The sequence below is a fragment of the Hordeum vulgare genome, chromosome 1H (genome assembly GCF_904849725.1).
Source record: "Hordeum vulgare subsp. vulgare chromosome 1H, MorexV3_pseudomolecules_assembly, whole genome shotgun sequence".
Classification (NCBI taxonomy): domain Eukaryota; kingdom Viridiplantae; phylum Streptophyta; class Magnoliopsida; order Poales; family Poaceae; genus Hordeum; species Hordeum vulgare.
This window is the reverse complement of record NC_058518.1, coordinates 427,419,199-427,431,913: the sequence shown is the minus strand read 5'-3', so window position 1 is coordinate 427,431,913 and position 12,715 is coordinate 427,419,199. Positions and strand designations below refer to the sequence as shown.

The window sequence follows — 12,715 nt, the reverse complement described above, 5'->3', positions numbered from 1 at the left end:
AATGGGTGGCCGCATTGGAGGCTTTATTATAAAGTGTTCAGACAGTCCGACATATAAACGTGGTTTGGTGATTCGCGTCGTACATGTTAGGCTAGGATAAGCCTTTATCGGGCACGCGAACGTAGGCCCTGTTTGAAATCATAATAGATTATAATAATCTGGATTATGAAGATAGATTGTATAATCTGATTTATAAAAATAATCTAGGTGATCATATTCGGAAGTCAGATTATATAAACTGTAATCCAGGTTTTATATTGTACAATGACATGTCTGTCCTATGTTTTTTAGCTGCAAAGATAATAATCTAGGTGGGCATGTTTGGAGGACGGTGGCGGTGGCAGTAGGTAATTATCTTCAAGTTTTCAAGGGTAATGGGTCATTACTAATCCATAATCTGATTTTAGCTCGGCTAAAGTAGATTATGAGTTTTTAATAATCTGACCATCTAGCTTTTATAAACTGCAATATAATCTGTCCTATTTAAAAACATAGTAGATTATAAAAACCGGATTATATAATCTGAGTGGTTCCAGACAGGGCCGTAATCACTTCAAATTTCAACCTACATAGCATCCAAGTTCAGACCTAGTCACTAAAAATTCAACTCGTATAGCATCCAGATTCAGCCCAAAATCTTTAGCAATTTCAGATACTAGCAATCCAAACACTATACCCGGCCCATATAGCGGATTATGGAGGATGATCGTTTAAGTTACATATACCTAATCTAATTGCATTTCCCTTCAGACTTTTACCATACAGGTGTATCATAGTTCATCCAAACGGCCGATATGTTATGTTTCCACGTGTATTCCTCCATCACGCTGGCTGTAGAGTGAGCTATTCACAATATATATAGGGCCATGCCGCCATGGAGTAACAAGTGGTTAGCAACTCCTGGTTTGGTCTAAGAACCCTTGTCGTAAACCTGATGAAAATACGAAGAGCGACAGGTTTTAGTGGTTTAAGCTTTCAAGTGTACCAGAATGTTCGTTCAATTCATGTACCATGAAATTATAAACAGATAGAAATACAACATCAAACATGCACCGGGCATTCATTTCTAGAAACCGAACTCCGTTTTTTTTTTTTTTTTTTGACATGGAGGTTGATGAGAAGTTAATGTTTCCCTAGAGGAAAGGTTAGTGGCCATCACAGTGCAAGTAACAAGTGTTGTGGATTGGTCTGTACAAAACACTCCCTCCGTCCCGTAATATAAGATCTTATTACATCCAATATGTGAGTATACTGGATGTAATAAGATCTTATATTACGGGGCGGAGGGAGTAACAATGTAAAATAAGTGGTGCAACAAACATTAAAGTTTACACATGTAAAATGGCTCCTAGCATGTGCTCTCGTAATGACCAGTAATAAATCTGTAAGTGTCAGACAATCCCAAAAACAATTACACATGTACGTAAATGTTTGCATAATTTACTTGGGGAAAACTAGCATTTTCGCAAGACCTTTTCTTGGGGAAAACTAGCATTTTCGCAAAACCAAATTTCAGGCTCTACAACGCAACTTTTAAACACTAAACCTTTTCTTACACAAGATGGAAAACTGATACTTTTTCCATGTAATTTCACTATCACATAAAGGACTCAAAAACTGTGTAACCTTTTCAAAGAAAAAGTATAACATGTGGAACATAAGCATTTTTTCACCAGGGAGCACGTTCTCCTGAGTGCATCTTTAAATTACTCTACAACAAGAAGCTAAAATAACACGCAAAGGAAATTATGTATGAATGTATAACTGAGGGGAATCATATGTACCTTAATTTCCCTGTTAGAGAGTCCAACTATCAGCTTTTCATCCCAGTACAATATTGAAGTTACAATTGAATCACAAGAGATGGAAGCGACATCTCTGATTTCCAACTCTGACTCATCTTCTAATAACTCCTATAGAAGAGTTGATCGAAAGTAAAATGCAAGGCAACAAATAATATGTTAGCAATGGAGAAGCTTCAAGGCCATTTCTGAAAAGCTGTAAGGGCACCAAATATATGTCAGAAATACAGACCTGGATATTTATGGCTTTATTCAATCCACCAGTATAGAGCCATTTACCATTCAATTTAACAGCGTAAATAGAATCATTTTGAAGTTTCTCTGATTTAACGAGGACATCATCCTTCCAAATCTGATTTATAAAATAACCATAATTTAGCATGTGATTATTCAAAAAAAAAACATGTATTACAAACGACTGTAGGCAAATATTATAACACAACATGCAATCTATCTATAACACGATTCGAGATATAGTGAAACCTTCAAACAGCCATTTTCATATGATGAAACAACAAAATTAGCTTCTGTTGAAATTGACAACACAGGGGCTATGCTTCCCGGTGCATCATCTTCAAGTACAAACAATGGGCTGTGATCAGTAAGCCACCATGATCGGATACTACCATCCCAACTTCCACTGTAAAGAATACCGCTAGCAACTGCAAGGCAAGATACAGTTGATTTGTGGCCTGTCATAGTGCATCGGAGTGAGTAATCCTGCCAAAGAGAGATTGTGAATTAACTCCTAACGTTCTTAAATTGCCAAAATGGTTTAGCAGATTCAAAAGCTTTATGAATACTAAAAGATACAGGCTCATTATTCAGACAAAGACTAGATAATCCAGTAGAAGAGGAAACCATTTTGCAGTCTAAATGCAGAACAAACCTTAGTCCCATTGTTTATAATTTTAGTACAGCCCAACCAACCACCCTGTTTCAATATGGCACTGAAAAAGCAAGTCAGCTTAGCATCTTTACCTCCAGAGACCAAGCTTTAATAGATTTGTCTTTACTGCCAGTATAAAGATAACCGGTTCCAGACACAGCCAAACAGTGAACACCCCGGAAGATCCAGTCATTAGTTTCATACCATTTATTCAACGGTTCTTCCTTCAGAGAGGTACCAACACGCCAGATAAAAATTCCACTGCCACTATCTCCGCTTATACAAAGAGACTGGTTATCATTGTCGACAACAACAATTGCTGTTATTTTGTGCTCATGACCCTTTAAAGTCTGCACATGAGAGAAGTCCTGCAGAAGGAAGTCAAGTCAGAAAAATTGGGCCACAGAAAGGTTATGTGTTCTATGGTAAATTGGTAATGGATGTGTTTGCTGTATGCCACTGTGATTTCTCATTACGAGAAAAGGATCGCACAATTAACAGTTCATCAAGAGAAGAGGGTACACCGAAAGTTTCATACCTGCAGTGACCATACACTGATTGTTTTGTCGTAAGAAGAACTAAACAAAAATCCCCCTGCAATGCAGTAAAGATTCATCAACACATATTACTTGAGTCATAATACTGGTCAAAGTCATTAGGAAGATCTGCTAGCATGGTAAGGTGAGCGACGGACACATGGATAGAAACCAAATAACATAGCACAACGGATAAAAACATAGTAAAACCCTAGTAAGTAAGACGTCAGACTATGAAGTGAGATGTCTAGCACAAACTGCATAATAATAGAAAGGTCAAGTTATGCATTTCATTTTGGTTACGCCATTAATTGAAGATAAAAAAATCAGCAAAAAACAATTGTAAGATGTATTTCTCAGCACTACATGATGAAGTTTCAAATTATAATCTATGTCCAAATATATGAAAATGAAAAAAAAACTGACAAATGTCATAATAAAAGAGAACGGAAAAAGATCAAAATGGAAGTTCCATTCAAAGAATTATATACTGTTTTCTTGTAACACATTTTGAGTTTCAAGTTGAAATTTTGAAGGGTACTATAACACTCCAAAGACCTGTGGGGATTCTCTCCCCCTGGATAACTGTTAAAAAAAAACACTCCATAGACCTAATTATCATTTCTTTCCAGAATTTTCCATATTGCATCGGTGCCGAGATCAAAATGTTTTGCATGATTTTAATAAATTATGGCATGATAGGATATGCCTCCAATAATGAAACGGTGTATTATGTACACAGTACACTGGCCATATTGTGTATATACCTCCAATGGCCAATCCTGTGACACAGTCACGGTGAGCAAGCAGAGTTGAAGATTTAAACACTCTGTTATGCTGTGGGTCATCTGTTCCTGCTGTGGAAACAGACTCGTCGTTCGAGCAACCACAACTGTTTACATCATCTGGTGTTGAATTTTTGTCATCAGAACCTTGAGAGGGCTGCAGTATATCATCTGACTCAACAGCTCGGCCAGAGCACATTGAGGACAACTCCCCGAGGAGTAAACACCTAAAACTCTTCTGTGTTACAATATCATCACCAGGAGCCAAAGCATCAGCACCAGGTTTCATCTGTGCGCCTCTGATACATTTCCAAACATGAGCAATCTCTGGGCGGCATTCTGGTTCATAGCTCAAGCATAACGCTGTAGTTGCAGCCAATGGTTCCAATTGTGTACCAACCAATGCAGCATCAAGCCTCGTAAGTACTTCCTTCTGCCAATCATCATATGATCCATCAGTATTCCACCCTGCTACAAGCTGCTCGTCTGCAGTAACAAGCACCACCAATATACAACCCAGCAACCAAACATCTGATTTACGCCCTATCAAGCCATCGAAATCTCGACTCCTCATCCTCGTGCTATCACCCAGAATTGCTGCCATCTCGGGAGCAACCAAAGCGCCGTCCTTCCACAGGCGAACCCCTGCCCGGATCCGACGGCACAAGGTCAATACCTCATTCAAGTCGAGTAGGCATCGCCCAAAGTGATCAAGGCGGAAGCAGTCCAGCCGGAGGCAACCCAGCACCAGCCCCTCGCCGTGCAGTCCCATGAGCGCTTCACACACCTCCATTCCAAGAGCTCCGATCCGAGCTACCGTTTCCAGTTCGTCGCTCATCTCATTCAACAAGGGGGGGAGTCCTGGCGTGTGCAATTCAGAGACCAGCCACAGCGTTGCCGCCTCGGGACCCATCCAGGCGCCGTAAACCCTGCACACCCGCCGCGCCAATCGCGTCGAGGCGGCCACCAGATCGAACATCTCCTCCCTCGCGGCGCTGCTCAGCGCGTCGATCGCGGCGATGACCCGCGCGGCGTGGCTGGGCCGGTAGAACGCGGCCTCCTGCGTGGGCGCCCTGCCGGCGGGATCATCGATCGGGAGGAGGCTTACGGGGTGTCCCCGCGGGCAGAACCAGGGGGCTCCCAGGTCGCAGGCGATCGACCCGAGCGCGAGGCCGGCGGGAGGGTGGCCGGGCGGCGAGGAGTGGAGCGGGGAGGCGGACTCGGGGAGGATGGCGTGTCGGAAGCGGGCGAGGAGGCGGGAGTGGGCGGCGTGGAGCGGGAGGGGGAGGGGTTGCGCCGCGGAGGCGGCGCCGGCGGTGCGGGGAGGGGGAGGGGAAGGGTTGGGGGGGGAGGGGAGGAGGGAGAGGAGGGCGAGGTTTTTGGGAAGGGAGGAGGGGCCGAGGGCCCGGGAGAAGGGGACGCACTGGGAGCAGAGCGGGCAGCGGAGGGAGGAGGACGCGGCCGACGCGGAGGCGGGCGGGAGGGAGGAGACGCAGGTGCCGCAGAGGGAGTGCCCGCAAGGGAGGACGCGCGGCACGACGGAGGCGGCGTCGAAGGGGGAGAGGCACACCGGGCACTCGGGCGGCTCCGCGTCCGGCGGCGGCGGCGGCGGCGCAACGCTCGCCATGGCCGTCGCTTCGGCTCGGCTTCGGCCGGGGCAGAGGTTTCTTTTGCGTCGAGGGACGGCGACTCGGAGTAGTTCGTTATTGACCGTGCCGGGGAGGACGTGTCGGCCATAGTATGGACCGTGCGGCTGCACAACAACGCGACGAATTTCGTAGGAGTTGCCAAAGCCCAAAGAGTTCAATTCCGGCGGGCTGGAATTTTTCTGAACATTAGTCCTACTAGTCTCAATCCGTGCGTTCATACGGGCTAGTTATGTATATCGTTCTATTTTATAGACGATAGTTGTTTCTATGGAAATGTATCAGATCTATATATTTTAAGGAAAATGTTTACCCAAGTGAATGAATCAGTCTTAACGATTGAAGGTACACCAAATAAATCTGAACCAAATGACATACTAACAACTTAAGGATTTGCAAATAAGATAACATCATAACTTCCATAGAGCCTATGTTGTCCAAGATAGGAAGAAAGTTGTAATCTTTATGTATATAGTACAAAGACAAATAACACTTATTAAGGGCCTATGTAATAAAATTACAAACATTCAAACTTGTACTTTAGCATGGCATTATGCATCAAGAATCATAGCTCATGTGTGACATGCCATATGTATGTTGACCTCTTATATTACTTGACCGGGTCGAGGAAAGAAAGGTGAAAAGAAGTCATGTAAATTGTTGGACAGTAGCGATGTTGGCTTCAACGATACACCGTCACCTATGAAATCTCATGCATCCATTGTTGAGCGTAAAACAATGGTTGCATACCTCTCATATATGTATGTAACTATGGTTAGATAATGGGCATAGAAGCTGAATCCATGATGTGCTACAACCGTAGATTTTTTTTGTAAAACCCCAAATCATCGATGACGGCGAAGTCAATAGCTCTGGTGATCAGCCAAAGTACCTCATTGATCCAGCTGTGTGGCATTGTTATACATGTATAGTGAAGAAACAGGAGATAACTTATGAAAATAATGTATATTAATTAAGTAGGAGAATATGCATGGTCAAGTTACTTTTCTCCCTCGCTTTGCATAGTGTATGTCATAAATTTCTTGAATGCTTTTGTCTTCACGTACTTGTCCAAAAGCATCATATTGATATATTAATTAAGTTGAAATTAAGATACATGAAAAAGGAGTATATGGTTCTATTAATATGGAAGCTTTTTTGTGCATAGGGTTCCATTTATTAGCACACAACTTATAAGAGACACAAAAAAACTCACACCATATTGACATGATGTTGTATTAGCCTTAGTATGAAGCAACAAAAAAAACATGAAATATGAACAATGTCGGGGTTGCCAGGCTTTTTACAGAAATTTGTGCGAGTAGTCATCTTAGCTTTGTTTAAGATGGATGAAATAGAACATATGAGAATCATCGGATTGAGTGGAAGAAAAAACAGACACGTGGTTGTGCCATGTTGTATGTGTGTACGTTGCTGGTTACACACTTATGCTAATCCTGATCAATTAAGCTAGCCGGGAGCACCAAGTTTGCCACATATGTATTTTTGCTCATGAAAGAATCGATCCATCTGCTTGCGTAGGTAGAACGTGTGCATGGCTGGATACTTGGGTTCCTCTGTAACATCGATCGGCTTAGAAAAAATAAGTCGATACCTACTCGTGACATGCGTACATTTTTTTTACCAGAAGTGACATGCGTACAAGACTGGAAAGTATTGGCCAGTCGGCCGAGCGGCTTTTATTTCTTCTGTTTTTTTATAAATGAAGAGTCATGTTTATTTACAAACAGTTTAACTTCGGACCGCACTTATTGTTTTTTTTCTGCATGAGAATTACATGGATTAATCTACACCGTTATAACTCGGTTCCACAAAATTAACGGTTCATAAATTTTAATTAACGTGGGAATTTGTAGGAAGTGCCTAATTAGTATAAGTATAGATGTGAAATCTTAGATAAGTAGAGTAGTTGTATAAAAATGTTTGGCTTGGCAATCCCCATGGTAATGTAAATGATCCTTCTAAACGTTGCAATTGGATAAATTTGAGTGTTCCTAAAAAGGAAAATAAGTGGTAAAAACTTATGAAACATTTTATACAATTGCTTGCAAAACGTCTTCGCATGGCCTTAGTGAGGCTAAATAGCAAGGGATACCGACATGTCTCTAGTTATAGGGCCTGTTTGATTCAAGGGGTTTTATACGGGGTTTTATGGTTAGAATTCATAGGAATTTTCATGCGGTGATTGTTTGATTCGTATGATTGAGCCCTATAGAAAATTTTCCGAGTGAATCATTTCGTATGAAAGCTAGCATTCACTCCATCCTTTTAGAAAATTCTTTTACATGCGACGGAGTCAAACAAACTCAAATCCTATAGAATTTGAATGGCATGACGTTCAATTCTACCTTTTTATTATTCCCACAGTGTTACAGCTATGCAGATCAAAGCGATGCATAGTATTAAAAATCAGTGACGCTCTTGTATCTAAATGGTTTTGGAAGTTGGAAAATGAAAAGGGATTATGGCAAATTGTTCTTTTGAATAAGTATGTAAATGATGGATGTTTCTCTAGAGCTAAACCTAAAATTGGAGACTCACAGTTTTAGACTAGCATTCTGAAAGTTAAAGAAATGTTTTATAAATTCGGTAAAAAAGAAACTAGGAGATACGAAAAATACTAGATCCTCGAAAGACTCATGGGTAGATGATAAACCCTTGAAAGATGCATATCCCAGCATTTACATGCGTAGTTTTCATCATAGCATAATTATTGTTGATGCACTTAGCAAAGGTTGGCACGGTTCCAACTTTCGTAGAACTTTGTGGAGACTTCATATTTATGGAATTATCTTAGAATGAGATGTGATGAGGTGGAAATTGGAAATGGCAAAGATTAGGTAGAATGGAACCTCATAGCTGATATAAAAAATTATGTAAAATCTATATATATGAAACTTATAGAAACTGGCTGCAACTTTCTTCAGAAATTTATGTGAGATGTTAAGGTCCCTGCTAAAAGCAAAGTGCTTCTTTGGTTGTTTGCTAGAAAGAGTATTTTAACAAGGACAAGTCTAGCGAGCGGCCAGCTGCTCGTTAGCATTCCCAAGCGGCCAGTCTAAAATGAAAATTTCTAGGAAGGACGTGCGCTCCTTTGGCTCACGGTGGCGATGGAAGATTTTTTTTTACTGACCACACGAGCATGATGGATGCATACACAGAGGCGTAGTTTTTTTTAGATGCATAGAGGCGTAGCTTTTTTTTGAGATGGCATAGAGGTGTAGCTTTGGTTTGAAGCAAAGTGGCCACCAACAAAGGGATGCAAATCGAATTGAGCCGCTCGGTCGGACGGGCCCACCGGCCCAGTCCGGCCAGGTCTGGTCGAACCCGAACGAACGAAGACATGCGCTCCTCGGAATGGTGGACCAGCCACATCGGTGACATGAGTCGTGCCACGGCGAATACTCCGCTTCCCCGAGGCGGGGCGAGGACAGGGGTAGTTTCGTCCGGCCGTCCACGTGGGCTAACCAACCCGCCGCTAGTGCAGGGAACTCCGTTACTTTCCCCCGTGCCGCCCATCCTTTTTTCGCTTTTTGCTTTTTTGTTTCGAGTACGTAGCACCACGCGCTCTCGCTTTTCCCCTCTCCCTCTCTACTCTGCTTTCATCGTTTCCCTCCGCCGCGAGCTTCCAGAAACGAGGGAGGAGAAAGAAGCAAGGTTGTGGGTCGATCTAAGCCCTCGATGACATGGCGCGCGTCCTCCCTCTCGACGTTGAGCCCGGGGAGGCGGACAAGTAGCAACGTGCACCTCACCTCATCACAACCTTGGTGAGGGGCTCCCTTTGCTTCTTCCTTCAATCTTTCTATTCTTCCCTTCCTCACTTGGTTTTCTCTCTTCTTCTCCAATGGAGGCTGAACTGATTTTCGTCACACTAGGTGGTGGCTGCTGGATGGAGGGTAAAGCATCCCCGTCCACTCACGTGCAGAAACCAAAATGACCCTAGGTCATAACCATAATGGGTAGTGGGCTTGTGCATCTCTTTTGGGCTGCCTAAAAGGCCTCAAATGGTCATCTTCTCACAGCCCACATGAGGAGAATATCCCAAAACTCTCCCCCTCCTACTCATGAAGGGGGGACCGCCATGCCTTCTACCTTGCAACATGCTTGTAGCTTCTCATTTGGCAATATCTTGGTCATCATATCCGAACCATTGTCGTCGGTATGGATCTTCTCAAGTTTCAGCAACTTGGAACTCACAACATCTCGAATCCAATGATATATCACATCAATGTGCTTGGTTCGAAAGTAATAGCTTGAATTCTTGGCAAGGTGGATAGAACTTTGTCTGTCGCAAAACAGAACATACTTCTCTTGCTTTATGTCGAGCTCTTGCAAGAAGTTCGTCATCCACAAAACTTCCTTGCCAGCATCAACTGCTGCTATGTACTCGGCTTCTGTAGTTGATGTAGAAACACATTTCTGCAATCTTGATTGACATGAGACTGCTCCCCCTGCATAAGTCATCAGGTATCCAGATGTGGACTTCCTACGATCCTTGTCACCTGCATAATTTGCATATGTATATCCCTGCAATATAGGATCACCACTTCCAAAGCATAAACAAGATGTAGAAGTTCCCTTGAGATACCTCAATATCCACTTCACTGCTTCCAAGTGAGCTTTACCTGGATTTGTCATGAACCGGCTAACAACTCCAATTGCATAGACAATATCAGGCCTAGTGCATACCATGGCATACATCAAACTGCCCACGGCAGATTGGTAAGGCACTTTCCTCATTTCTTCTTTCTCCTTCTTGCTTGTAGGACATTGTTCTAAATTTAGTTTGTGATGGCCTGCAAGCGGAGAGATAACAGATTTTGCATCTTTCGTATTGAACCTTTGAAGTACCTTCTCAATGTATCTTTCGTGTGAGAGCCAAAGCAGCTTCTTTGATCTATCACGGGGGATCTTCATGCCAAGTATTTGCTTAGCCGATCCTAAATCCTTCATGGCAAATGATTTACTCAATGCCTTCTTGAGGAGAGCAATCCTCTTTGTTCCATTTCCAACAATCAGCATATCATCAACATACAACAAGAGAATAATGAAGTCACCCTCGGCGTACCTCTTCATAAAGACATAATGATCAGGTTGTGCTTTATGGTAACCAAGCCCAGTCATAAAAGACTTGAACTTCTTGTACCATTGTCGAGGAGCTTGCTTCAAGCCATACAAGCTCTTCTTCAATTTGCAAACTAAGTGATCCTTGCCTGCAACCATGAATCCTTCTGGCTGCTCCATGTATATCTCCTCCTCTAGGTCACCATGCAAGAATGCAATCTTCACATCAAGTTGTTCAATTTCCAAGTCCATGGTGGCTTCCATGCCAAGCACAACTTGGATTGAAGACATCTTGACCACCGGAGAGAATATCTCATCATAATCAATGCCCTTTTTCTGGATGGAACCTTTCACAACGAATCTGGCTTTGTACCTTGCGTGTGAGGTGTTTTCTTCAGTCTTCACTCTATACGCCCACTTGTTCTTGAGTACTTTCTTGCCATTTGGCAGATTGACTAACACGAAAGTATCATTCTCATACAGGGATTTCATCTCATCATGCATGGCTTCTGACCATTCTTACTTATTATCATTAGACATTGCCTCCTTATAGCATGAGGGCTCACCTGCATCAGTCATCAACACATATTGATGTGCTGGTGAAAGGACCACGATGACACCTAGAGGGGGGGGTGGATAGGCTATTTAAAAACTTCTTCGGATTTGGCTTAAACCTAATGTGGAAATAAACTAAGAGGATACTTTTCAAGCACAAATCCTAAATGCAATAGGCACCGCAACGTGTACCAACAACACGATCTACCAAGATGGACACAACACGGTTACTAACAAGCACAAGTAAGTTACACAAACTTACTTGAGCTATATCACACGACAAGTAGGTGAACGACACAAGATACTAGATCACACTATATCACACGATATATCAAAAGTTGCAAGTGTGAACGTGTGGATATAGAGGGTATGCTTGAACGATTAATCTTGTACAAAGAAATAGCCAACACAATATAATGAGCACAAACAATATGCAATGTATGTATGCTCAAGTAACACAAGTAAACCACAAGTAAGGAGTTAGGGTTAGGGATAACCAAGGTCACTGAGACAAAGATGTATCCCGATGTTCACTTCCTTGGAGGGAAGCTAGTCACCGTTAGAGAGGTGGATGTTACCACGAAGGCACACCAACGCCACGAAGGCTCACCCTATTCTCCCTTTGAGATAACACCACGAAGGCGTTTCTCAACCACTAGTGGTAAGCCTTTGAGGTGGCTTCCAAACCCTCACAAACTTTTCCGGGGGTAATCACACGGATTGATTCCTCTCCGAAGAACTCCTACCGCCTAGGAGTCTCCAACATCCAAGAGTAACAAGATCACGGGGAATGCTCAAAACTTGCTCAAATCTCAAATAGCTTGGGTTGAGAGGAGGAGAGGGAGACGATCTATCTTTTGATTGGAACAACTCTCAAAGGGGCTCACAAATGCTCTTGGGATTTAAGATTTGGTGTGAGCAAATGTGTGTGAGGTAGAAATGTGTTCTTATGAGGATATGACTGTGTTGGGCGCACTCTCACGAAGTGAGAGGGGGGTATTTATAGTGGAGAGGGGAAAGTGACCGTTGGGGTCACTTAAGTCTGACAGTGGTCGGACGTCCGGCAGTTCTCGGATGTCCGGATGCCCACAAGGGGTCGGGCGTCCGACAGGGGTCGGTCGTCCGAGGGATGTATGTATATCAGGAACCACTGTATAGATATCAGGAATCACTGTATAGACGAACAGGGACCGGACGACCGAAGAGAAGGTCTGATGTCCGAGAGTTCAGTTCTGTTCAAGGGCACCGAATTCCGAAAGTGCTCGGACGTCCGGCCCTCGGACGACAGGGGGAGGCCGGAAGTCCGAGTTAAATGACTCTGGATTTCTCTGGTGCAAGGTTCCGATTTTCCGAAGTGGTCGGGCGTCCGGCCCTCGGACGTCCGGAGGTAGCCGGATGTCCGAGACTTTGGCTCTGG

General features: G+C 43.3%; 1 protein-coding gene across 1 annotated transcript; it reads right to left on the bottom strand.

The window, feature by feature from the left end:
* Positions 1-592: 592 nt before the first annotated feature.
* Positions 593-5,708, bottom strand: LOC123442651. The gene is made up of 7 exons (XM_045118759.1): positions 3,995-5,708; positions 3,230-3,285; positions 2,784-3,059; positions 2,286-2,522; positions 2,035-2,154; positions 1,785-1,913; positions 593-931 (listed from the first exon to the last, which is right to left on the bottom strand). Exons 1-7 carry the CDS (start codon positions 5,637-5,639, stop codon positions 911-913), a joined length of 2,484 nt encoding a protein of 827 aa, XP_044974694.1. The 5' UTR covers positions 5,640-5,708; the 3' UTR covers positions 593-910.
* Between the last annotated feature and the right edge of the window lie 7,007 nt (positions 5,709-12,715).